The 26,945-nt window shown below is 34.2% G+C and overlaps 1 protein-coding gene across 1 annotated transcript in view; it reads left to right on the forward strand.

Moving 5' to 3' along the window:
• Nucleotides 1–946: 946 nt before the first annotated feature.
• LOC145258133 (centromere protein N-B-like) overlaps nucleotides 947–26,945 on the forward strand; it is a 34,272-nt gene continuing 8,273 nt past the window's right edge. Inside the window, exons 1-7 of the mRNA XM_080115877.1 lie at nucleotides 947–1,238; nucleotides 6,399–6,444; nucleotides 7,643–7,699; nucleotides 13,300–13,370; nucleotides 17,337–17,510; nucleotides 20,262–20,363; nucleotides 24,350–24,392. Of these exons, the coding sequence (XP_079972003.1) occupies nucleotides 1,020–1,238; nucleotides 6,399–6,444; nucleotides 7,643–7,699; nucleotides 13,300–13,370; nucleotides 17,337–17,510; nucleotides 20,262–20,363; nucleotides 24,350–24,392 (712 nt within the window). The 5' untranslated portion in view covers nucleotides 947–1,019. The remainder of the gene's footprint in view (nucleotides 1,239–6,398; nucleotides 6,445–7,642; nucleotides 7,700–13,299; nucleotides 13,371–17,336; nucleotides 17,511–20,261; nucleotides 20,364–24,349; nucleotides 24,393–26,945) is intronic.

Genomic DNA, 26,945 nt, shown 5'->3' on the forward strand with positions numbered 1-26,945 from the left:
TTTTCACAATCGAGACATTAATAATGTGCATGTGTGTAAAAGAAAACAATTATGACTTTTTTTCACTTGTGTGTGCGCCCATGACGTAAATACCCCCGACAAACCCGACAAGCAGCTAAATCCCACCCCTTTACAGTAGAGATCCCTAGATGCAATAGAGCCTTCTACTCAAGTAGTTTCTTTTCCAGAACAGCTAGACTTTGGAATTCCCTTCCGAGTCTCTGCTTCCCCGATTGCACTGACATGCAGAAGTTCAAGTGCAACGTGAACCGACATCTTGCTGCCCAACTTCCTACACAGTAGCACAGTACCCCTGATGCTTATGTCCCGATAGTAGCCCCCTACAACAAAGTGTCAATGTGCCTTGTTTGGGGTGAAAATGTAAAAAAAAAAATAAAATAAATAAAAATATTTTTAAAAAATTGATCCGTCCACTTTATCTTAACAAGCACAATCGACTAACACCGTCTATTTCTTATGACGTGTCACGACGTAGACAACAGCCCTTGACTCGAGTAAGATATGTGTGATCGCTAATTTAACTTTCCAAACTCTATAAAATCTTATGTAAATTAAAATGATTTTTTAAAAAATTGAAAAAAAAAAGAAAACAGAAACAAAAACAAAAATAAATAAATAAATAAAGAGTACCAGGCAACACTAGTAAGTAATAATAACAAAATTGAGTTATCTCCCTTAGTTTCAACATCAAGGGAGATAACTGAATTTAAACAAACAACCGTTTTATCTCTATCCTAATATTTTCGTATTTTATTTATTTTTTATTATTTTTATAATACTTACAAGTATAATTTAATAACCATTTAAATAGTAGTTGGAATTTTATTCAATCTGACAATCTTTTTAATGGATAAAAATTATATCTATTTTTTTAAACACAAAAATAAATCTTTTCCTCCGAATCGGTGTCTTCATATTCACAACTGACACCCATTGTAGAAACCGAAGCCGCCATTATTCAAAACTGATATTTGAATCGAATCTCCTTTTTATTGTTTATGTCGTCTTCAGCAAGATCACAGATGAAGGGGCCCGATAAAAAGGATGCCCATTTTCTGCAATTACGACATATTTTAATGAAATGCAAGACAGACAATCTTTTAAGCCTTGTACAAGAATGGCAAATACTGCCTTCGAACTATATTGATAAATTAAAGCTGATACCAAAAAAAGACTTGAAAGAGTTAGCAGTGGCAGGAATCGTGCATTTTTGTCAAGTAAGATTTATTTACTTTTCTCCAAATTCATGTTTTCATTTTGCGTCTTTAGTACGACAGAGATGCGTGCAAAAATTAATGTTTTCTTTTGAACCGGCAAGAATTACTTTCGACGTCGGTGCTTTTTACGGATCGTTAAAACAAGCAAAAGGCGATCGCAAAATGAAACCCAGATTCCTGAAACAAAAAGCAAGATGTTTGTGAGATTGGTGATCTTTTAAACGACCGCATTTCAGGTGAAAACATTATTTACTTACGTGTTATGTCGAAATTATACATATTAAAAGTTTATGGAAAATGATTCGGTAGAAAAATAATTAGATGGTGGTGCCAGTTGTATGTTTTAATGTGGAAGGATTGTGGGTACTTCTACAGTTTATCGCCGAAAATGGAGACGCCATTTTTCGGGCACCTATCGTTAAAATCAGAGGGAGAAATTGGCAAGACTGGAGTTTAGGTGGAAAAATAATCTCGAACCCCTTTATCGCATAAAAAGGAACGAAATTACTGTAGTCACCGTTTACCGTAAACGGTGACTACAGTAATTTCGTGACGTTACCATGTAAACAATGTTTGGGTACTCCTGCAGTATTTTACCCACCGATTTCACGATCTTAGCCGAGCGTTGATCGACATTCGTCGGAAAACGTCGGAACATGGCGAGCGGTACGATACTCTATCAGCCAATCAGGGCGCTTCAAACGAACGCGCAGCAGACGAATAATTTTCATTGAAATTACACACATAGCGTTTCATTTCAGTTATTTTATTGTTCAAAGTAAAAATAGACAGCCTTTCATTTCAGCTATTTAATTTAGCGATAAAAAAAAACCAAAAAAAAAAACCGGGAGCTGTTGGAAACATATTTATGCGAATTTATGTGGAGACAAAAATTTGGACACAACCCTTCTTTTGTCTCCATAATAAATCAAATCGCGGAAGGCTACCCGGTTTGGGAAGGAGCTTCTTTCCACATCCTCTGAAAACCCTTTGCTCCCTACTTTGCCTCTCTACAGTCAGTAGAAAATCTTCCAGTCGGAACTAAAGATAAACAGTAATTGTTGGCCCCCCCCTACAAACATTACTGAAAAAAAACAAAAAAAAAAACATTGTTGTTACTGTTTAATAACGTTTTGTTAAAAACACACAAAAAAAAACCATTGAAGTGTTTATTACTGTTGCTTACCCCCCCCCCCCAAAAAAAAAAGCTATCGGAAAACAAAATGAACCAAAAAAAAAAAAAATATTCAACAAAATAAATTTATTTTACTTTAAAAAAACTTACGGTAAGTGTTTGTGATTTATTTTATCCAAATTTTTTGTATTGATTTTATCCATTTTGTTGTGTGTGTGTGTGTAATATCTTTTCCTTGTAATGTTGTTGCTATTCACATACTTTTAGCGTTCTTCTTGCACCGTAGCTCCGAATTCTCGGCTTTCGTCGGCGTTAACGCCGAAAGCGTTCGTCAACGCTCGGCTAAGATCGTGAAATCGGTGGGTAAAATACTGCAGGAGTACCAATAATTTAAAAGAATGAATACCTTTTTTATAATGATAAAAAATATTAATAGAAATATATTAAATTATCGGAACATATAAAACATTTAAATATGAATAGAAATTTTCATAATTGTAAACTATGAAACCTTTTTTATTTTAATTAAAAGCAATATAAATAGAACGTTTTCTAATTTTAAACTATGAAGAAGACCTTTTTTAAGTTTAAACAATATAAATAGAACTTTTTAGAATTTTAAGCAATGTGAAATTTTTAATTCAAAATTGAATCACGTGGTTATTATTAAATCACATGAGTAGTTTAAACACGCGTATTCTATAGCAGTTTATTAATTTTCACATGTATTCTCTTCTTTTCAATTTTTTTTCCAAAAAATTGAAATTTATTTTTTCCTTCTTTCAAAATTAAAATGTAAAAAGGTTTATATTGTGTGTTAAAAATTAACATTAAAAAACGTTCGTTAACAATATTTCTTTCAAAATTATTTTTAAAAAAATCTACTTCTGTTGTGTAAAATTAAAAGTTAAAAACTATCCTGCCTTGATAGAGTTCGAAATAGACTCCGTAGCCTCGTAGGGGATGTCCTTTTCTCTTCCCTACAACCTCTTTCTCACAGAAGAGATGTGAGTTTTTCTCTGCTTTATCGTTATTTTCATGGCAGGTGCTCGGCTGAGCTCCAATCTATGCCCCCCCCTCTCCAAACTTTCACAAGAAACACCCGTCTAGTAGAAAACACTATCACTAATTTCCTCCACTCTTTATCTGTGCCTAAATCTAAACGTAGATTCCATAAGAAAAGCTTCTTTCTTAGAACTGAACTGGACGCCTATGGAATTGTCTTCCATTTTCCTGCTTTCCGGCTGACTACAATATGGTTGTCTTCAAGTCCAACGTAAACAAGTTTTGGATGAGCTGTTCCATATAAGTCAACAAATTTACCGAATTTCCATTACTAACGATTACTATATTGTCCAATTTCTACTGTACACTCTTTAACCCTTATCCTCGAGTGGTCTCTTGGCCTTGATAAGTGGTGATGCCTATGTAAAAAAACAAAACTATGGCCACCACTTTTAGCAAATAAATAAAAAATTATATTGCTCAATATTCATAAAACAACTTATTTGCGGAAAATTTAAATGCAATATTCGTTTTCAGCATATCCGAAAACCTATCAAAGTTGTAATTTTAAAGGAAAATGTTAAGATGGAAACCAAGTAATAATTTACCATGTAAAATCATAAAAAGTTTGGTACTTACGTATTTATGTTACCATGCTATAATAATAACGTTATTTCGAAAGCAATTCTTAACATAGGGAGGGTGTGTTTTTTAACTGTTCTTTGCTTCCACCTAACAATTTAATAATAATAAAAAAGATATTGTGAAACTTGAATTTAACCAGAAAAATCTATTTTAAAATAGCGCGGTACCAAAAATACATAAGCACAAATTCTATTTATGTTGTTAAAAATTAAACATAAAAAATACAAAAAAAATATGTTCATATTGGTGAAAATTAAATTTAAAAAAAAAAGGTTTATATTGTTTAAAATTATAAAAAGTTCTATTTATATTGTTTCAAACTTTAAAAAAAGAAATAGGGGGGCGCTTCTACACTATCAGAATAAAATTTTGTAGTCGATAAATGGAGTTTTCAGAGAAAAAAATCAATGGTTTCTACTGATTTTTTTTTGTCAATCCTAATAAATTACAATGTCAGCTTCGGAATTACCTGAATATTATTGAATTATTAAACTAAACAACTGTAATTGTGTAAGCAGGTGAAAAATTGCAGCCATTTCTTTTAAATTGAAACGGAAAATTACCTCTTTTTTTTTCTCTTTTTTTTTTTTTTTTAAACTCTCCTGTGTCTTATATGAGCAAATACGATCGTTTTCTTGAAATTCTATTTTTTATTTTCTTTAATAAATAATTTTCCACCTTATCGATTTTCGTAATTTTGGGGTATAATTATCTTAAAAATATGAGGAAAACGTAGATACCATTGTTTCATGTAAAATTCAGTTGCACGATTTCCGAAATTTCGTTCTGATAGTGTAGAAGCGTCAAAAAAGTTCTGTTTAAAATAAATAAAAATTGTTATTCTTTTAAAATAGTTGAAATATTTTAAAAAGTTCTGTATATATTGTTAAAAAAAAATAAGTGTTTATTCCTTTAAAAAAAGGTTTTCATAATGTTTATTTGTAAAAAATGAAGTTCTGCTTATTTAAAACTGATAACTTCTGAAATACCGACATCATTGCTTTTATATTGTTGGCAAAGTAACTTAACGGTGAGTTTTGTTCCTTTTATGTAATAAAGGGTTAGAGATTATTTTTCCACCTAAACTCCAGTCTTGATATTTAGGCAGATTAAACAACACGCAGCACAGATTGTAATATATATAAGAAAATCTTAACTAATTTAAAAAAATATTCACAATACATTACAATTAAAATAATTCATAACAAACTTAAAAAGGCTTAACTAACCATAACTACTTATTGTATTGGGGAAGAGGAGAATTCCCCCTCTTTTTTTACAAAGAAACAAATGTGTGCCCTCACTCCATGCTGGTTGCGGATTGCATTGTTGTCCCTTCCCCGGTATCCTTCCGCGAGTGACAAAATGGGGCTATGGGTGTTGTGACAACGCAATGGCACATGCAACATATAGTGCCACACAAGTGCACGGAAGTAGGAGAAAAAAGGGTGACAAAAGTAGAAAATGTTTTTTGAGTAGACAATAGACAGAAATTTGCTTTTAAAACAGACAAAGTGAGAAATAAGAGTAGGTTTGAATTAGAGTGTAATGAAGAGATGAAAATGAATATGTAGATAAATTTAGATTTGGTTTGTGGGTACTTTGGAATTGATGAGTTTTGATGTTGAGGATTGGCAAGGGGCTTTACAACACTTCACGACGGTAGTGAGCTGGATACTTTACACATTACACTTGATAGGAGTTCAGTTGGATACTTAAACAGTTGGAGCTTGGACTTTAGATATTGTTGGATCAGATTGATAGCCCTTGAACAGATCGAGATAAATTGATCAACTGACAGAAACAGCCTCAACAGTAAATGTGGACCTTAGCGTGTAGAGAGCAGTTTCACACATGCACACACACCCAATCCAGCTGGTATATATGTAAAGCATCAAAGTCTGTCTTTTATTTTTTCCATTTTATTTTATTTGTATACTTGTGAGAGCGTGAGCACTCAATCGAAGGTTGCTAATGCATAAAAGATGATTACATGGCCATGTAAAGATAAGATGAACAAAAAATCCATGCCACATAATGTTGAGGGTCAGTGACTTATCTGTGGGTCCACGTGGTGTCATATTTGCGTCAAGGGGAGTACAAGTGCTACGAGTTCATTGGAGCATATCTCATTAAAATACTTGTAAAACAGGCACAGGGATACAACATTGTGGTGATGGGACAGAGGTTGGAGTTTGGCTAACAGTAAGAAACCTAAAAGAAAACTTCTCATTCTTCTTAGTAAAGTAGTTAATCCTAATCTTTGTCTTTTTTTAAAAAATTTTTAAGTTTTTCTTTGCAAGCCTTCCACTGTGAATATTACATTTTGTATCAAACGTCAAGCAACACTAATGCTGCACTTTTTTTTTTTTCAGTCAATACAATGTTCGGAAGAAGATGTTGGCTTGTTAGATTTGCTTTGTAAGTATTTTTAAATGATCACAGAAAATCATTTTAACACTTTATATTATTCAGGTTTTCTATATGGCTCTGTCCTAATACATTGCCTTGAGTAGTTGGATAAATATATTTCATTTTGATCATAGGAAGCTAGACTTTGCTGTTCTGTTTGCAGTTGACATCCATAAAAATTTGTCTTACTGTTTTTATTTATAAACATGACAATTATAGAAATTTTAAAAAATAAAAATAGAAATGTTAATAAGAGTTTTTGGACTCCGTTCTGTCGATTTACTTTATATTCATTTTTTTTTTTACGATAATTAAATATTCAGTATTAGCATCTCCTTCCTAGGAGATCGGGGGAAGTAGTTTTCCTTTAGAAAGATCGCCCTTTTTTTTTCTTTTTTTTTTTTTATGTAAAAATATATATTATCTATTTATTGGTTTATTTTACTTATCTATTAGTTATCTATGTACACATATTTCTTTGTACTACAGCTCATCCGTATAGCTTGACAATTCCAAGACTTAAACCTCAAACCATAGGTTGATTAAGTGCGTGTATCGTTATGCTATGGGACCCCAGCTCAAAATTACATGTTATTTCGCTTTTAAAGTTATGTCGATTTTTATTTTGTCGTTGATTGAATTATCATTAAAAAAATCAACATAATTTGAAAGCAATAAAAAATGGCATGTAACTTCAGCTGGGACCTGTAGCGTAACTGTATACGTATTTGTTTATAGTACCTCTGTTTTTAGGTTTGAGCCCTGGAACAGTCAAGGTACACTGATAAGCCTTAATATGGTGAAACACATAAAAGTGAGTATTTTACAAAAAGATACTAAGTTGAAATAATTGTTTTAAAAATGCAGTTTAAATTCCTGGAAAAAAACAACTAAATTGAACATATTGCAGACTTAGCAACTATCTGTTAAAAAATCCACAATTATACAAGAGAATTCAACTATATATCTGTGGAAAAGAATTTTAACTTGTTAAATAGAAAAAGTGGATCATCAGCTGCTTACCATGTAGTTGTTTCAGAGATTTAATATATTATACAAATATATTTGCATATAAATTAATAAATTAAAATTTTTTAAATCGACTTGTTTAATTTTAGGCACCTTATTCTTATTTGTTATGAAGCTCTTATATTATTATTTAAAGGAAAATCCATTTTTTTTATTTTATTTAAAAATTTTTTTTTAGATCATCAAAAATATGGCACTGGGGAGTGGAGTATTTACAAAATGTATGGCAGAATTGGTAAGTAACAAAAGTTTTGGTGCTTGCTAAGACATAGTTGACAAATCGAGTTTTTAAATATATTGTTTTAAGCAAAAACAATATTACGTACTTAATTGTTGAAAATAGTAATATATCCAAAAATTATGAAAATTCATTAAATAGAACAACTGCTATTGTGTTTTTAGTAAACAAAAAGTCTATCGCTATAGACAACAAATATTGCAGCCATATTGAACAAGTAATCTAAAATATTCATTTCAGAGTTATGTCCCCTGCATTTAGACTCCTACCACAACCTTTATACTACAGAGAGCTGTGCTTCTACTGCCTACTTTATAATATCTAAGAAAAATGCAATTTTACCTAATTTTCCGTAAAAATTATTTTAACTATAAATAATTTTCTACTCAATGATTTTTCGTAATTTTTTGATATATTACTATTTTCAGCATGACAAGTAAGTACGTAATATAAAACGACATTTTTTTTTAAAAATCGATCTGTCGACTGATCTTGGACAAGCATGAAAATGTCCAAGTTATCTTGTCAGATTTTTAAAAATAAAACTGATAGTTTTTAAACTGATTAATCAAACTTTGTTTCTTACTCATCATCATCATGACGGGCTCCTTGCCCAGACCAATGTGACTCTTCCTCTCCAGAGTTTCCTGTCTTCCATCAGCTGCCTCAGATCTTCAGGTTGACAGTTGGCGTCGTGTGCTATTTGCTGGATGTACATGGATCTAGGCCGTGCTTTGCTTACGTGTCCGTGTCGTGGAGTCCATAGCAATACATCACTCACCAATTCATGCTTGCTCCTCAGACAATGACTGGAAAATTGTAGCCGTCTTTCTCTGATGGTATTAAATATGGCAGGTAGGTTGCCATAAAGTTGCTGCTTCACTGTTATGTAAGTCTGCAAATGACATTGGTCTTCACATTAATGCAGATAAGACAAAGTTTATGACTTTCAATGTGAAAGGAGAGATCAGGGCTCTGGTTGGATCAACACTGAAAGAAGTCGCTGAGTTTACGTATCTAGACAGCAACATAGTTTCTACAGAGAGAGATATCGAAATTTGCATCTCAAAAGCATGAGCCGCATTGGATGGGCTGCGTTCAGTATGGACTTCGGGGCTAACTAACAAACTGAAAAGGCAGTTCTTCAGGGCGGTGATAGAGCATGTCCTTATTTACGCTGCTACAACCTGGACACTCACCAAAAGATTGGAAAGAAAACTAGATGGCGCTTACACCCGTGTGCTACGAACAGTATTAAGTATATCTTGGTAAAATGTTTCTTACTAATTTTCATTTGTTATTGTTATACTATGTTATTGGCAATAAAATGATGTACTTTGCAATATGATAGTAATGGTCAAGTTCCTTTGTGCACTTAATCATAAGGCATTTACTCTTTTGAGTTTAGATTGCAATTCTTGTATTTCTATTGTGGTTGCAATCTCCCGGTTTAACTCGGCTAACAGCTCTAAGTTTTTATTTGTTACTGTAGGCTTATTCGAAGCTAATTCATCAAACATGCTTGAAAGACAGTTTTACTTTCAATTTGGTCTTCATCTTCAGCAGAGCCTGAAGAAGTGTATCCTGTTGATTCTGATTCATTATCATCAGTAAAAAAGTAGATGTAGAATGCAATTCTTAGTGTTTTCCATGTCATTCTTTTGAAATTTGAATCTTGGATCTAGGAAAGTAGACACACCACCACTGTACCACACGCTCAAGATCAGAGGAGAGAGAATCTGAGAGATCTTTGTCATTTACAGCCTTTGATGTGTTGCCATAGATGGGCGTATCATCAGCATAGATGTCAACAAATGATTTAAGTATGTGTTTTGGGAGATCATTGATGTAGATCAGGAAGAGACTTGGGCCCAGGATGGACCCCTGAGGGACTCCAGCATTAATACTGTGGGCCTCTGATTTCTGCCCATCAACCACTACTCTTATGAACCTATCGGAGAGAAATGATTTAATGATTGAGAAAACATTTCCAGTAACACCGTAGCTGGAAATCTTGTGAAGTAGGCCCTTATGCCATACCTTATTGAAGGCCTTCGATATGTCAAGAGCAATTGCCCTGGAAAGGAAGCTTTTCTTAAGAGATTCACTAATCCTGTGAGATATAACCGTTAGCACATCTGCTGTAGTTCTTGCACAGCGGAAACCATATTGCAGGTTGTTTCTGTTGAGGTGTTGACTACTTCTTTATTTAATATGGATTCCAACAACTTACTCATGACACACAGGAGACTTATTGGTCTGTACTGGGAGGGGGATGACTTATCACCTGAATTCTTAAATACAGGGCATACTGATGAGGTTTTCCAGGGTGTTGGAAAGCACTTCTCCTTAAGGCAATGTTTAAACAGTTTTGTAAGTATGAGGGCAAGTTCTGGTTGGAGCTTTTTCAGCACTATAACTGGAATGCCATCGGCCAGTTGCTTTACTGGAATCAAGGTTCTTGATTAGCTTGGCGATATCACGCACAGATATTTGTATGTTGCATAGCGTGTTGTCTGTTATAGGAGGAAATACGAGGAGTTGATGGCCTTCATCGCATAGGGTAGAATTAGCTGCAAAGTTCTTGGCAAATAGTTTGGCCTTGTCTGATGCTGATGAGATGACCTCAGGTCCATTGATGATAGTTGGAATAGAACGCACACTTCTGTTCAGGATCCTGTTTGCTATTTGCCAAAACTGGTGGAAGCCAAGCCGCTGCTCAGCTACTTTGGATTTAACGAACTGAGCATATAGCTCTCTTGCATGTTTTATTACTCTTTTACAGTGGTTGCTGACAGTCCTGAAAGCAGCTTTAGTCTCAGTACATCTATTATGTTGGTAGCTATGGAAAAAGTGATTTCTGTGCGCGATAGCAGCAGCACATTCTGGGGAGAACCATGGCTGGCTGTTAGGTTTTTGTTGGAAATTTTTGGATGGTATGAATCAGTCTATACCTACAATTAACCATTCGGTCAGGTCTGATACTATAGAGGACACATCCTTTTTAAACATGGAATGCCGAGGTAGATCAGATATGAATGTACGGAAGCTATCCCAGTCAGCCATAGAGTATCGATATGCAGTACGGTGGAGAGGTACATCTGAAGACTTATTACATTTTATTTTTATCTTAACTGCTACAACTGAGTGGTCGGAGGATTCCAGAGGAGATAGAACGGAACATGAACATAGCTCAGGGGAAGTTGTGAGGAAAAGGTCTAGAAGGCTTTCATACTGACTGTTAGTATCAGGCACACGGGTAGGTTCGTGAACAATCTGAGTGAGGTCATAGGCAGTGGCAAAATCATGACAGAACCTCCCCTCGTCATCTGTCTTATTTGAGTGAGTCAGCCATTCCACATTATGGACATTGAAGTCACCGCAAATGTGAAGGTTAGCCGAAGGATGAGCAGACAGGATGTGGTCAATTTTCTCAGATATGCTCTTAAAGATAGTAACCCCACTGTTGTGGGGGCGATAGAGGGCAAATATAAATGCAGTGGTGTTCAAGAAATTAATTTTTCTTCGAGTTCTATCGAATTCATTAATACAGACTTTAGAAGCTTTTTCCGTAATGTTCCTGTAAAAATTAATTTTTTTTTTTAATTGTTATAACTTACGATGCTTTATTTTCATAATAAAAAGCAAAAATGAATTCATGCATTATTATACGACAGAAAACCATAACTTTAGTAAAGATATTTTTTGTTTAAACAAAATAATACATTTCCACTAAGATTCAAATATAACTAACGTGTTCAATATATTCCGTGATCATTATTTGATGAATACTAAAAATTGGTTCATTTCCTGTTTTTTTTTTTTTTGTGAATTTTTAAGTAAAGGAAGGGGTGAAAATGTTTATACATTTTGAGCATTGGCATCCATTTTGCACGTACCTAGTGTTTAGGTAGGAATCTTATCAACAGCATAGATTATAAGAGCTTTTCATTGTTCTTAATTTATTTTCAGCATATAATATGTTGAATTCCATCACATGGTCACATCTTGAATAAATTTGTTTTTCCAAATTAAGCTGATCCTGTATTTCAGTTAATTTGCTAATTACGATTTAACTGAAAGATTGAATTTCTGTTGAAATGAATGGCTCTTGTCTTGCAGAGGCTTCATGTTTTGACAAGCTTCTGGGTTTGACCCTTATTCCGAATCTAAAATAAAACACATCAAATCCGTTGCCAAGGTTGCTGGAAAAATGGTGAGATCTTTCTATCGATCCAGTAGATATCTTGCTGCGGATGCATTTCTCTATCTATATAAAAGCCAGATACGTCCAAGGATGAAGTACTGTTGCCACATTTAAGCAGGAGCTGCTAGAATGACCTTATCTTGTCTCGACAGTTTAAAACAGACTTTGTAGCCTAATGCAATCTCTTTCCCACAGAAGAGACCTTGCGAGTCTGTCTCTTCTTGTTATTTTCATGGCAAGTGCTTGTCTGAGCTCCAATCTATTGTCCCTCTCGCCAAACTTTCACGGAAAACACACATCCAGCTGAAACCACTATCAATAATTTCCCCCACACTTTATCTGTGCCTAAACCTAAACGTAGATTCCATGAACAAAGCTTCTTTCTTAGAACTGCACACCTGTGGAACTCTCTTCCGTTTGCCTGCTTTCCAGCTGACTACAATTTTGTAGTCTTCAAGTCCAACGTAAACAAATTTTTGATGAGCCGTTCCCTTTAAGAAATCCAACTTACCAAATTTTCACTACTAATGATTACTACGATATTATTCCATTGACTACTCTACACTCATTAACCCCCCCTATACTCGAGTGGCCTCCAGGCCTTGATAAGTGGCGGCTCCTATGTAAAAATAAAAAAGAACAAAGAAAAACATTTTTAAAATTCAATCCGTTGACTATAGCTTAACAAGAATCATGTGACGAGCTCTCTACTGAAGCGAATGAAAAAGGTAGTCAAACAGCTGTTAAATAATTAGAACATTTGTTTTAAATATATCGATCCATGGGGCAACAGATTCAGACGTTTAGTAATAATCAGTTCTAAGTGACAGTCTTCTGGAGGTTGAAGGTTCAATCCTCATTGCAGGCAATAATAACTAGTGTAACACTACGTGGCGTTACACTTTACTTTAGTAATTCATAAAAATAAAACTGGAAAGAAATAAGTAAAAATCAGTCAGCATTTTTTTTTTTTTTTTAACAAAAGTTTTTATCGCGGTTACTTTCGGCACCACTTAAAAAATCACTCACTGCCACACGTCCATTTTTGCCTGGCACATGTTTCTATTTCTTCCAACCGCTTGCTGGGTACAGCTGGCCCATTCTCGTCTTCAACTTTACATCCCCATTTTCTTCGACGTGCACTTTGCTTCTACGTGACCACGTGGAGCATTTTTTCTCCTTTTCTTTTTTTTTTTACTTCTTGTACATGCTTTCTAATTTACATATGCCTATTTTTCACCCATTGCTGCTGCTGCTAATCTCTTTGCAAGCCAGTCATCTTTCACTGCTGCTGATACTTATCCACCTGCTCATCTGCATTATTGTTCCGCTAGGAATCAAATTAAAAAATTTCCTGTCTTTCTCTGATAATTTCCTCTTTCCCTTGTAGGTACCGTCAAACAACTAAGTGGAGACACATTGCAAGATGTGATCAAAAAAGCTTTCAAGCCTTACAATCCGGTAAGTAAACATTTTAGCAGTTATTTTTATTGAAATACTAGCCTGGGTGCCCGGTGTTGCCTGGGTGTTTGGAGGTGAGGTGTGTGTTGAGCAAAAAAAAAAGTTGTCGTAGGCAGGCAGGCTTGAACCCGTACCGCGAAGGAGGAAAAGAATGTGATATCTTCGCTGTTGCGCCCATCGCCAAACCAGAAGTGCCGTAGGTTTAAATTAAGGCTAGACAATCGAAAAGAGGGGATGACTTTAAAAAATATCAGCGAAAAAAGCTGTTCCTCCTTGTAAATAAGTGCCAAGTTGAGGGTGAAGGAATTAATGTTTTTAGCCAATTTTTCGATATTTGTTGTCCGAAGGGTCAGGCTTTAAAATTATACTGATCTTGTGAAAATCTGTTGCCTCTGTCGAAAGTTTTAAGCAGACATGCATACATTTAAACTGACAGGTGAGATTATAATAGATTATGTTAAAAAAAAAAAAAATCTATACTCACTCTCTACTAATCAGTGGATGAGAAGTAACAGTGGCCAAGTAGTTAACTACACCGACTGACGACTTGAGTGTTCCAAGTTCATATCCAGTTTGTTCCACAAAATCATTTTTACTTTAGATGTTGGCAACCTTCACATGGTCCCTCTTTTAAGTACCCACTGTCTTTCTAGAAAGAATTCTGATGAGAAAAATATCAAGGAAACTATTGCCAAGAATAGAATCTTCAGATTCATATGATCGAATGAAATGGTTTGTTAGGTTGGACTTGTCACGCATCTGTTTCTGCTGTTGTTAAACCTAATTCAATTAATTTCATATGAATTAAATGACTATTGTTGGCATTTGCTTCCTCGATATCTTTCTAGTTAGAATTCTTTTTATAGGAACTGCATAAAGGTTACCAACATCCCAAAGTAAAAGTGTTTCTATAGAAAGCACTGTAATCAAATTTGGTACAACCAGGTTATCAGTCTGTGTCATTAACCACTTAGCCACTGTCATTTGCTTGTTGTTATGGTTGGGAAAAAGGAAACCAGGAGAGAATTCCAAAGACTCCTCATCATCATCATCACGCAGTCCTTCATTGCTGAACAGAGCTGAAAGGGAAAAATAGACCAAATATCAAGGTCTTGTGTATGATATGAAAAGAAATTGGAACCTTAGGTTTGATTTCAAGCATACCAGTTATTATAGGTACGACACGGCTTATGAAGAAGAACCTGAAGTCCTACCTAACTACTATTCCTCGTGAACCAAGTGCAAAAGAGATCCAGACAATTGCACTTAAGGAAACAACAAGGATACTAAAAAGAGTTCTCTACTGGTATCCATAAAAAGCAGGAGAATGTTCGCAGCTGGTTTAGCTGCCCCATATGCAGCATTATTATCTTAAAAGAAAGAAAATGAAAAAAAAAAAAAAAGATAATCAACGAGACAAGAACTGAAAGAGTTCTTGATTTGTGGATTTTTTAAATTTTTATCACTGCATTTTTTTTTTTTTTTTTTTTTCACCCCAGTTATTTGCTTTGACTTTGCTTCCTAAATCGCTAAATTTGCTGCAAATCTGACCTCACATTTCTGAAAGACAAATTGGATGAAGAAAGTTTCAGAGAAAAACAAATAGTTTTGAAAAAAATGGATTCCTCCTCCACAATATGGAAATACATTAAAGCAATGCCCCCCTCCCCTCCATCTATATTCCTCCCATTAATAACTTATCTACAGAATATTTGCATTGGAATTAATATTTATCTCTCCTTGGTTAGTTTTGAAACTAAAAATTCAACAAAGAATAACAAAACTATTTTTCTGTAATCTATTTTATGTTTATATCTTGTTATGCATTAATCCCGAGCTATAACAGTTTCCAAATTATTGGATTTTTTGTCGTCTCCACTTGGCATGATTACTGCCTTTTTCTGGGTGATGGCAGGTTTAACAAAGCTTTGTACAGTGCGTCTGCCCATCTCATCAATCATCCTTCCTCTTTATCATTTCCAAGTGACTTCTAATGCAGAGACAAATATCGTGTGGATGTCATTGTTAACCCTCAGCACTTTTTTTTTTACAAAGGAATCACCACTTATCAAGACCCAAAGGCCACTCAAGGTTAAGGGTTAAAGAGTGTACAGTGGTCAAAAGGGCAATATCATAGTAATCGATAGAAGTGTAAATTTGGTAAATTGGATTACTTAAGGGCTCATCAAGAACTTGTTTACATTGGACTTGAAGACAGTCGTATTATAGTCAGCTGAAAAGCAGGTAAATGGAAGAGTTCCACAGGTGTGCAGTTCTTAGAAAGAAGCTTTGTTCATGGAATCCAAGTTTTAGTTTAGGCACGTATAAAGAGTGGGTGAAATTATTAATAGTGTTTTCAGCCAAACGAGTGTTTCTCATAAATGTTTGGCGAGGAGGGGGGGGGCAAAGATTGGAGCTCAGAGGAGCACTTTCCATGGAAATAACGATAAAACAGGCTTGCAACATCTCTTCTGTGAGAAAAAGGTTGTAGGGAAGAGAAAAGGGCATCCCCCACTAGGCTATGTTGGAGCCAGACTCTCCTCTTTCCTTTTCCTCTTTTCTGTCAGGTAGCTAGGGTCAACAATGACAACCGAGGGTGATTGAGTTCATGTGAAAGAAAAACAATGCATGAAGCAGATCTTTTTGGTTCACGAGAAAAGGAATCGGGTTTTCTTGTGATGCCGTTGTGCTTTTGGATAATCTTATTGCAGATCTGATCAAGCAGTTTAATTCCAAACATCCAGCAACACTTTATTTATGGAAATCATTCCAAACAAGGCATGAAGCCACTTACTGCAAGGAGCTTAAAAAATATTTCATGGTAAAAAAAAAACTAACCAACAATAGGTGTTAGATGGATAGATTCCGACCCAAAGAAGAACAATTCTTCCTCCTTTGTCAGAAACATCTGATAAAATGTGAGGACTAAAAGACAATAAGAGAAGTGAGTTAGGAAACTGCAACAAATACTCGTCTAGTTACAACAACTATCAACAATTTCCCGTACTCCTTATCAATGCCTAAAACTAAATGAAAATTCCATGAACAAAGTTTCTTTCCTACATCTGTCCATCTATGGAACAGAATACCATGGGGCTGCTTCCTAGCTGATTATAACATGGTTGTTTTCAAGTTTAATGTAAATAGCGAGTTTGTCTTTGCTTTATCGTTATTTTCATGGCAAGTGCTCAACTGAGTTTCAATCTATGGTCCTCCCTCGCTAAACTTTCACAAGCTGAAAACACTTTCAATAATTCTCCCCACTCTTTATCTGTGCCTAAACCTAAGCATAGATTCCATGAACAATGCTTCTTTCTTAGAACTGTATGCCTGTGGAACTGTCTCCCGTTTTCCTGCTTTCCAACTGACTACAATATGATTGTCTTCAAGTCCAATGTAAACAATTCTTGATAAGCCATTCCCCTTAAGCTAACAAATTTACTGAATATCCATTACTGACAATTACTATATTGTCCAATTGACTACTGTACACTTTTTAACCCTTATCCTCGAGTGGCCCCTGGGCCTTGATTAAGTGATGAGGCCTATGTAAAAAAAAAAAATTTTTTGTTGAGGTGTCCTCTTAAATGATCAAATCGTACCCAAGTTCCATCATTACTGATCATCTCAGTGTTGTCTCACTAAAACTCATTAATCGTTATCCTCAAGTGGTTTCTGCGCCTTGATAAGTAGTGACCTCTAAGTAAAAAAGAAAAGCAGTAAATCTTTGCTCCACTTTCCTTGTTGTCGATAAACATCTGCAGCTTTGTACACAAAGCAATAGGTCTCGTTACAGTCTGGTAGATTTTCGATAGACGGTCACTGATCTGGCAGTCACAAAGGATGCCAGCAGTGGTATGTCATTTGAGCCACATTGCACTGATACACACATCAAGTTTGCCGAGAATGTTGCCATAATTTTCATATAATATAACCGTTATTTTTCATTTTTTATATTTTCCACAGATGGTTGTTGTCAATCTCTACAAAGATGCATTATGGAGTCGAATTATGACATCAACTTACAGCAACCGGCATAATGCATATCAATCCAGTGTTTCCTTTTTTGTCTACTACCCAAGTCTACCGTTTATATTTGTCAAACGTATGAAAGAACCATTAATAAGCATTTTGATTGAGGTAAGTTTGTGGCTTTTAACTAATAATGTACGACATGCGAGTATTACGCTTTTTCCTACGGTCTTGGCCTGCGGGCCAAGATCAAAGGGTAGTATCTGTTCTTCAGATGCTGCACTTCAATTTCTTATTCTCTCTCGGTGGAGGAGCAATTCCTCACGACTGAGACAATTTAAAATTTTTGTTCCTTTTCTCCACGTTAAAAATCGACCCTGGTGTCTAACTCTGTCCGGTGGGGAGGCATTGTAAATAGAAACTAATTATGTACGACAATTTAAGTTGCAATAACACACCATTTTTTTCTTTAGATCGAATAAACGCAAATCAAACATTTGTGAAAGAAGCATAAAAAAAAAAAAAATAACATCTTCAGTTTTTTTTGTTTTGTTTGTTTTTTTGTTTTTTTAAATCAGCCCATTAGAACTGGAGTTATGACTATTCAAAGTATTAAAAAATGTGTGGTTCACTAGACATTTTGTCTTAAATCAGTCCTATTCAAATGCATATAAGCTTGTGACTGAAAATGGTAGGAAATTTGCACAATTTACAGACTGACTCATCTTTTAAAAAACTGTATCTTCAGATCTTTTTAAGATATTATGATGAAATTTTGAACATATAAAACCATGACGGTTCAGTTGGCATTATTTCCAACTATCTCACTTGGTAACTTATAGACTAATTAGCATATTCCAGTTTCATTTTAACAGCTTTTAAGTAGAAACATCATAAAAAAAAGCTAAAAAAAATAGTAAGGCTTTTTCATCATCGGAATTATTATTCTGATGGACATTATCATTTGCCATTATAATGTCATGAAAATCTAAGATGGATTTTTAAATATTTTATTTCAATAAATCACTTCATAATAGAAATACTGAAGAACGGTAAAAGTGAAGGAACTGATTTGCCTTGTCACACGCTTCCAGTAGCAGTCATGCCGGAAGTTAGGATGTACGTTAGCAGATTAACTGTTACCCCTTACGTCCAAGTGGCAATGTTTTGTTTGGGGTGAAAGAGTAAAAAAAAAAAATCTTATGATCACGTGCCTTCGTCAGACGACATGTAGACAACATAATGTGGTAAATAATGGTTCGTTTTTTTTTTGTTTACCTTTTTTTTTTTTTTCTTTTTTTTTTTTTCTTTTTTTTTTTTAAAACAAACAATGTGTGTTGATGCTGAGATGCAAGGGGCATTCTAACTGGGAAGTATTATATTGAAACTTTTGCATGTTGGTACAGTTTGGGGAATTCCAAAGGGAAGCAGTTTTAGAAAAGAAATCTGTACTTGTACAGTTTAACACAGACATTAAAAAATGAAAATATCAAAAAAAAAGTTTTAATGTTATGTATCCGTTATCGAACGAAGTTCTCAAAAAAAAAATTTCACTTAATTTCATCAAGTAGTTTTTATTTTACAGCGAAAAAACAATTTGTTATGATACCGAGCAAACGGTTAGATTTTTAGGAAGAAAAGCTAGTAATAAAGATGGGGAGGGAGTGTCGGCGCTTTACATGGAGTTATCTCCCCGTGGCATGTTCAACAAATTTCGTAATGGCTGACTTCAACGCGCTCTCATAAAAACCTGAAAAAATTTTTTTGGAGATCTTCAGTCCAAAACGGATACGTACAATATAACCTTTGTTCGATATTGTCACTTTTAATGTCTTGACTAAACTGTACAAGTACGGAGAAATCGTTAGAGGAAGAAGCAGACCTCTATAGTGAAGGCGTAGGGTTGTTGGGTTGGTCAGGGGTATAGGGTTAGGGTTGTTGAAGGGGAGGGGGGGGAAACAAGTGTCACAAAAAACATGGTTGAAGTATTTGTAAAACAAGTATCGGATAAAACAGCAATGATGTTTTTGCTGGAGTTTGGTTGACCTATTAAATTAGAGGCTCTATTTATGTGTCGTGTCGTGTGACTCTGCGATTGATGATAAGAGGGTGCATTAATCCAGACGTGACAACAATAACATCATGCCTATGCAGATGATAGGGTTGTAAATATCTAGGATACTGGCAGGTGAGAAAACTTTCCCTACTCCTTAGAACACTTAAATGTTGGAATTAAATTAACATTATTATCTACCCAAAGTTTTCTACTCATTAAAAAATACTTAAACTCTTTGAAGTCTTGCTGGGAAAAAAAACAGACCGACCTCTCACTTTCCTTTTTAACAACAAAATTGCTAAGACTGTAAAAATTTAGAAATAATATTTTGTAAAAAGGTATATGTGTGTGTATGTGTGTGTGTGTGGGGGGGTTAAATGTTTACAACACTGGGATTAGGCCTGCTAGTTAAATCATCACTCAGTCCTTCATAGCCAAAGATGACTAGTCAGGGTCTCAGTGCTTCATTCTACAGTGTAGCATTCCATGCTCAATGTGGAAAGTTTCCCCACAAATAGTACATAGGTAGGCCTTTGGTAATGTTTTTGTTCAGACCTAGCCTTTATTTTATAGCTCTATTTCTGCCTTTCCTTTGTGAAAGCTACTGTGGCAGTAACTTTGATTTGCTGTTAATGTTCATAATTTTTCGTGTTCATATGCATTGCTTTTAGGTGGCGCTTTATCACATCCTTGTAGCAGAGTTTCTGCCCACCAATCTTTCTGTATTCATTTTCCGATTCTCCGTACAATAGAATTTTTGAGATGTGGTTGTTTTCCATTCTCGCCACATGTCCAAAGTGCATTTATGATATATATAATTCTTGTGATTGTTGCATTATATCTTTTTTTTTTTTTTTTTTCAGGAATTGCTGCTTCTCTTTCACTATTCGAATTCCAGTAAAATGAGATTTTCAGGAAAACATATTGGTTCACTTGCTACATTGGCCTTGAATCACATGACTCGGGTAAGTATCGTCGTTTTGTTTAATACCAACTCTCCATGTGTCGTGTCGTGTGACTCTGCGATTGATGATAATTGACACTTATTTAAATGCATATGTAATGATTGAGGACATTGCAAAGGTTGCTGCAAAGAAAGTGGGTTCCCTCTATCGTGTTAGAAGACTACTCACACCTGAGAGTATCCTGTACCTCTACAAGGCCACCATTCACCCATACATGGAGTATTGTTGCCACATCTGGGATGGAGTATCTACCACTAGCCTCTCCCTCTTGGACAGGGACCAAAACAGTCTTCAATCTAATAGGTCCCACTTTGTCAACTAAGCTCCAATCCCTGTTCCGTTGCCGTAATGTTGCATCCCTGTGCCTGTTTTACAAGTATTTTAATGGAACGTACTCTGATGAACTCGTTGCACTTGTGCCCCCTCAACATACATATCCCTAACAAACCTGCTTAATAACAAAATCGCACCTCTTTACTGTTGAGGTCTCCAAATGTCAGAAAGCTTTTTACTCTAAAAGTTTCTTCTCTCGAACAGCTAAACTTTCATATTTCCTACCTGCTTCCCTGACTGTACTGATATGCAGAAGTTTAAATGTAATGTAAACTAACATCTTGTTAATCTTTCCTAGGCATGGTTCCAAATAGTAGCCCCTTATGTTCAAGTGACAATATGCCTTGTTAGGGGCGAACGTGAGTAAAAAAACAAAACAAAAAAAACATTAATTGGGTTTCTTTCTGTACCAGTTAAAGCTCAAGTCGTAATCCATAACAGTAATTATATATCGAACAAAGAAAATTTGATGGTAATGCAGATTAGTGATGTTTTAAATCCACACATTTCAGGTGAAAACATTATTACATATTTATGCGACCTGTTAAAATTAGTATAAATTATGAAAACGGATCCAGTAGAAAAATAATTACAAGTAAAAATAGAATTTATTGAATTGAGTTTTATCGTATGCTTTAATGTGGAAGAGTTTGGCAATAATCCCGTTCAATCGATCAAGTTGTCCATCAAATTGCATCTTGGTCCACCTTGCTTTTTTGATCCTGACATTCTACCAGTCAATACTAGATGTTCTACGCCTCTTTGACGGTAAATATGTCATCAGAACATCATTCGTCTTTCCATGATAGTTTCCATCAGCATTCCTTTAATGCATCCAGATCTAGTCCAGATTTTTTCATGAGAAACGTGATCTTTGCAAACAACCCCTAACATTTGTCTCACAAACCAAATTTCTTCACTATTAACGTGTTTCTGCTTTTTAGGGCAGATAGTCCAGCTTTCGCAACCGTATAACAAGACAGACCAAATACATTTAAGAATGCGTTGTCTAGTCTTGAGCGTTATGTTATTGGAGTATAATACCAAGTTAAGTTTGATCAATGTTTGTTTACTCTGAGTTATACACGATTTTATATCACACCACGATCGTCCTGTAGATATGATCCATAATCCGAGATAACTGAATTAATCCGCCTTAGTAACCGACATGACTCCAATTGTTACATCGCATGTAGGTATGACTTCTTTGCCATGCTAAAAATCTTATTTGCATTCGGCTTCAAACCAAGCTTTTCACTCTCATGTACTACTGTTTCTAGAAGCTTCTGGATGTTTACAAACTAACTAGTTATACTCGTATAAAAATCTGACCAATTGAAGAAACGTAAAATCTTTAGAAATTTCATGTATAACAAAAATTTTTACAAATACGTGAGAAATATTGGTAAAGTACCTATAACTTGAGTATATTGAAAAATAAACCTAACAATAACTGTGTTTAAATATGCTATTTAAAAATAATAAAATAAATAAAATTTTCTCATTGTGTTTTAGCCAGGGATGGGGTATTCTACAGGATGTCGGACATGCACCCGCTATCTCATAGTCCAATGGAGACCATATAAGATTCTAAACGTCCCTTTAAGTACAATTATTTATATCTCTCTTGCACTTGGTTCACAGAGTATGTTACTAGGTAGTTTTTGAAGTTCTTTTTCATGAGTCTAATATAATTACTATCAAATCTAAGTGGTATAATTATAATTTATATTAAGAAAAAATTTATTAATTAGTATTACCAAAATACATTAGTTACCTGATGGCTGGAATGTTAGACTCATGATCAGGTGTAGATGTTAAAAAAACAGCATACTGACCTATAAAAAATACCTGATTAATCTATTAGCAGTCTCCGGTAGGTAAGCTCCAATCTGTTGCATACTGGAGTGCGTGTGTGTGTGTGTGTGTATATATATATATATATATATATATATATATATATATATATATATATATACTAGCAGGCCACCCAGCATTGCCAATCGTAAAATATGTAAAAATATTATATTTTAATTAATGCAGAATTCTTATTTATTACAACCATAGGTATTAAATATAACGTTAAATTCCTTTTTTTAAAAAAATAAAGTAAAACAAAAAACAGAAAGAAACTGACACATGTGCAAGTGAGCATTGTTTTTTTCTAAACAGTTCATTCTTGTAAGTAAAAAAAAAAAAAAGTACTCTAGTTGAGATTGAAACCAAAACCTAAACACAATGAGTCAAGTATGATAACCGTTTGGCCAGCTTGCCACAATCTTCAAAAAAGTGTTTACAAACTGACTTATATTTAACTTAAGGAATCTGTAATGTGAACCATTCATGCATACACAATTGTAAAACAGAGAAAAATCTGATTCCACATACCAATTTCGACCCCTTTACCTCGAAGCTATATTTTCCAGATGAAAATGCATTAAAAAGTTTTCCAGATATCTGAATAACTTATATACCAAATTTCAAGTCTGTAGATTAAAAATTCCTTGAGTATATAGGTTGAGAAGTGTCCTCTGACACGCACACATTTTCACTTTTATAGATATATATATAATGTCTATATACATATCTTTTTTATTTCGGCTGGCATGTTATATATTATGCCGCCCAGTAGTTTTTGTTCAGCCATATTCTTCTCAAGCATTTTCAATCGGTGCATCCGATCATCGTCATGAGCGATTGCTGTCGTTTTCTTTATTGAGGCTTCCTGTATTCATAGTTTTTTTGTTAGCTATAAAGGTTAGTGCAGGAAGGGTAGTGGCGAATTATTTTTAATTTTCTTATTTTATGTTTTATTTATTTAGTATTAGTTATTGAATAGTTAGTATATTTGTCCCGACATTAAATGAAATCCTGCTAATAAAGGGCTGTATTTTTTAATTAGTATGGCTTCTAGTAATTATTCATGTGCAATTATTAAGGTATCAAATTTTAGTATTGTTAGTTAAGATATTTGTAATGTCGCATGATTTATCCAACAAAATCGGAAAAAAAAACAAACTTGGTTGTGTTCAATCAGATGTGCTTGAATATATATCGCTTGAAAAAACAACAATAGCTAAATCTAAATTTATAAGCGATAAAAATAGACAGTATAATTAATCTAGAGATTATGGCCTAACGGTTAAGGCACCGGACTGTGGTAAACATGGTCTGATGTTCGATCCCTAAAAACAGTTAAACTACGCTGACGAGAGGTAATGACCTTGAAACACGCGTGTACGTAGATTACTGTTTTAAAAATAATAAATAAATAAAAATGTTATATACGTCCAAACAAATTAAAAGGGCGGCTTTCTAAGTAAATTAAAAAAAAAAATGAGCTTCGAGGCGGAGCCAATATTAACCGTATGTATCGCTTGAAAAAACAACAATAACAAAATATATATATATATATATATATATATATATAATTACTAGGGCTATGACAAGAGAATATTCTTTTCATCATTTTGACTCTCGAGTACACATCAGTTAATATTTTATGTTTTTAGATAGTGATATGGTTCTCAATTAACTGTGTCAAATATATTCTAGAGAGTCAAAACAATAAGAATATTCTCTTGTCACAGCCTTAATAATTACTCTATCCTTGAATGATATAATATTTTTCAATAATCATTGTATCTTTTCAGACAAAATCAACCCTTTTACTGGATGGAAACAAGAAAAGAAAAGGTTGGTTTTTATGTTAAGTTTTTTTTTTTTATTAGTTCGTCAACTGATAGAAAAAGGACTGTGAAATAAGAAAGACTCCCCTTTAGTCAAAAACAATCGTGTGTTAATCATGTGGAGGTCAGATCTGGAAAAATTCAAAATTTGTTTTTCAATCAAATTTCCAACTCAAGTCTTGGTTGAAAAAATGTGTTCAATTTCTGTTAAAATTGTTCACCTCTGATTTTAGGGGTGAGAAAGAGAGTATTTGAAATTGTCAGTTAATGAGTGGTAAAAGTTGGTTGTAGATTGTCATGTAGTGCCTTGATTCCCAATGTCACCATAGACAACATGGCTATAATTTATGAAGCAACTCTCAAACCGAGCCAGTGATGTGAAATTAATATATATATTAAGAATATATATATATTAAGAAAATAAAATTTTAAAAATCTGCATATAAGGAAAAAACATAAATTTTATCTGACAAGGAATACTGAATTAAAAATTAAGAAATGCTTAATCCGCGGAGTTTCAAAGAATGCCCTTTTATCAGAGGAAAGATAATAGTAATTTATCATGATGAAATGCTATTTCAAACATAAAATGAAACTGCAAAATATGAATAGTAACATATTTGCATAAAAAAAAAGTTTTTGAAATTGCTTAGCAAATGGGAGTAGCTATTAACACAAAGAGTTCTGGAAAATTAAATAGGTAGGGGCAGTCAATGGAGATCTGTATGTTGAAATTCATATTTGTTAATATCCAGATGTTAATCTGATGAGGTAAATTGAAATCCAAGGTAGAGAATATAAAAAAAAAAAAAGTTTCCTTATATGCAGATTGTTAAAATTTTGTTTTCTTATATTCAAGTTCTTCTCCATTTTTGGATGATTGAGCTTTTTCATCTGATTTGGATTGTTTTTATAAATATAAATGTGCATATATATATATATATATATTAAAAAGTTTGACTCATGTCTACATCTAAAATTTCAAGTATTTAGACCCAAAATTGGCAGAGGAGTTTGGTAGAGTCTGCAAAAGTCAACTTTTTCAACTTTGACCTCTTGCCAGTCAAATTTTCGCACAAAAACTGATTAAAAAGCTTGCTGCATGTCTGAATACCCTTTATGTAAAGTTTCAAATGTTTAGACCCAAAATTTGCTGAATAGTTTGCTAGAGACCACAAAGGTCAAATCTTTTGAACTTTGATTCCTTGGTCACCAAATTTTCGGCCAAAAATCAATTAAAAAGTTTGCCCGTAATTGAATACATTTACATTTATTTACAAATGTTTAGACCAAAAATTGATCGAGAGATCAAATTTTTTTTTAACTTTGACCCCAATTTTGACCCCTTAACATTTATTGTTTTGGGCTCAAATCAAGTTAAAAAGTTTGATCCACGTCCAAAGAACCTACATTTAAAATTTCAAGTGTTTAGACCCAAAATTGGCAGAGGAGTTTGGTAGAGTTTTCAAAGGTCAAATCGTTGAACTTTGATCCCTTGACAGCCAAATTTCTGTCCAAAAACTGATTAAAAAGATTTTCTCAAATCTCAATACCCCTTGTGTCAAATCTCGTGTCTGTAGACTGAAAATTGACTGAATTTGGTGGGGAAATGTACACACACACACAGACAATTTTACTTTTATAGATTTTAAGTCTATTCTCGTACTAAACTTATTATAATTCATTTATATATATATATATATATATATATATATATATATACATAGATACATAGTGGAAGATGAGGAATGAGGGTTCAGTATGTAATTTTCAGCAGCTCCTAAGCTCTGTAGCACCACATGCATAATTACAATCCTGCAGACGTCCAGCACACTCCTCCGCAGATGGTGAACTTGCATATGCTCGTCGGTCAACGATTCCTTCTCGAGTAAACAGATAACCCTGCTTTTTTGCATGCTTTGAAACCACAGTGACATACTTATTCAGTTTTTGGTGAATTTTTCTGGTACTTTGCCATCATATTTGCACGAAGGGCGTCCCTATAATGAAGGCGGTTATGTTCAAATTCTCTGGTCCCTAGAAAACACATCTATTTGCTGTGATCCTCTGCTGCACTCTCCTAGGAGCTCAGAGAAATTCCACAATTCTTCAGATTGTCTTTTAGTTAATCCTTGTAATAAAGTGGCGGACGCCCTATTAGGCGGCAAGAATTTGTCAGTTGCCCATAAAAAAGTTACTTACGAACTCTTCAGTCATCCATTCTCAGAAGATGTCCCAACCACCACGTTTGTATCCTGATCAAAAATAATTCAATACCAGTGATTTCACATTTGTCCAGTAATTGACTATTTGGAATACAATCCTGCCATCCAACATTGCAAATAGATTGCAAACATCTCATATGGAAGGAATCAAACTGATTTATATGCTTGCGATACAAGGTTCATGTTTCGGCACCATACAGTAAGCAGAACAATTGATTTGTAGACTGCCACCTTCACTTTTAGAGACACATCACGGCTGTTCCAGAGTCTGTGTCACAACCTACCAAATGCCTCACTAGTTTTATTAATTCTACTTTGGATGTCCTTTTCAAATT

The sequence above is a fragment of the Euprymna scolopes genome, chromosome 33 (assembly GCF_053919585.1).
Source record: "Euprymna scolopes isolate OS-2025 chromosome 33, ASM5391958v1, whole genome shotgun sequence".
In the NCBI taxonomy this organism is placed as follows: domain Eukaryota; kingdom Metazoa; phylum Mollusca; class Cephalopoda; order Sepiida; family Sepiolidae; genus Euprymna; species Euprymna scolopes.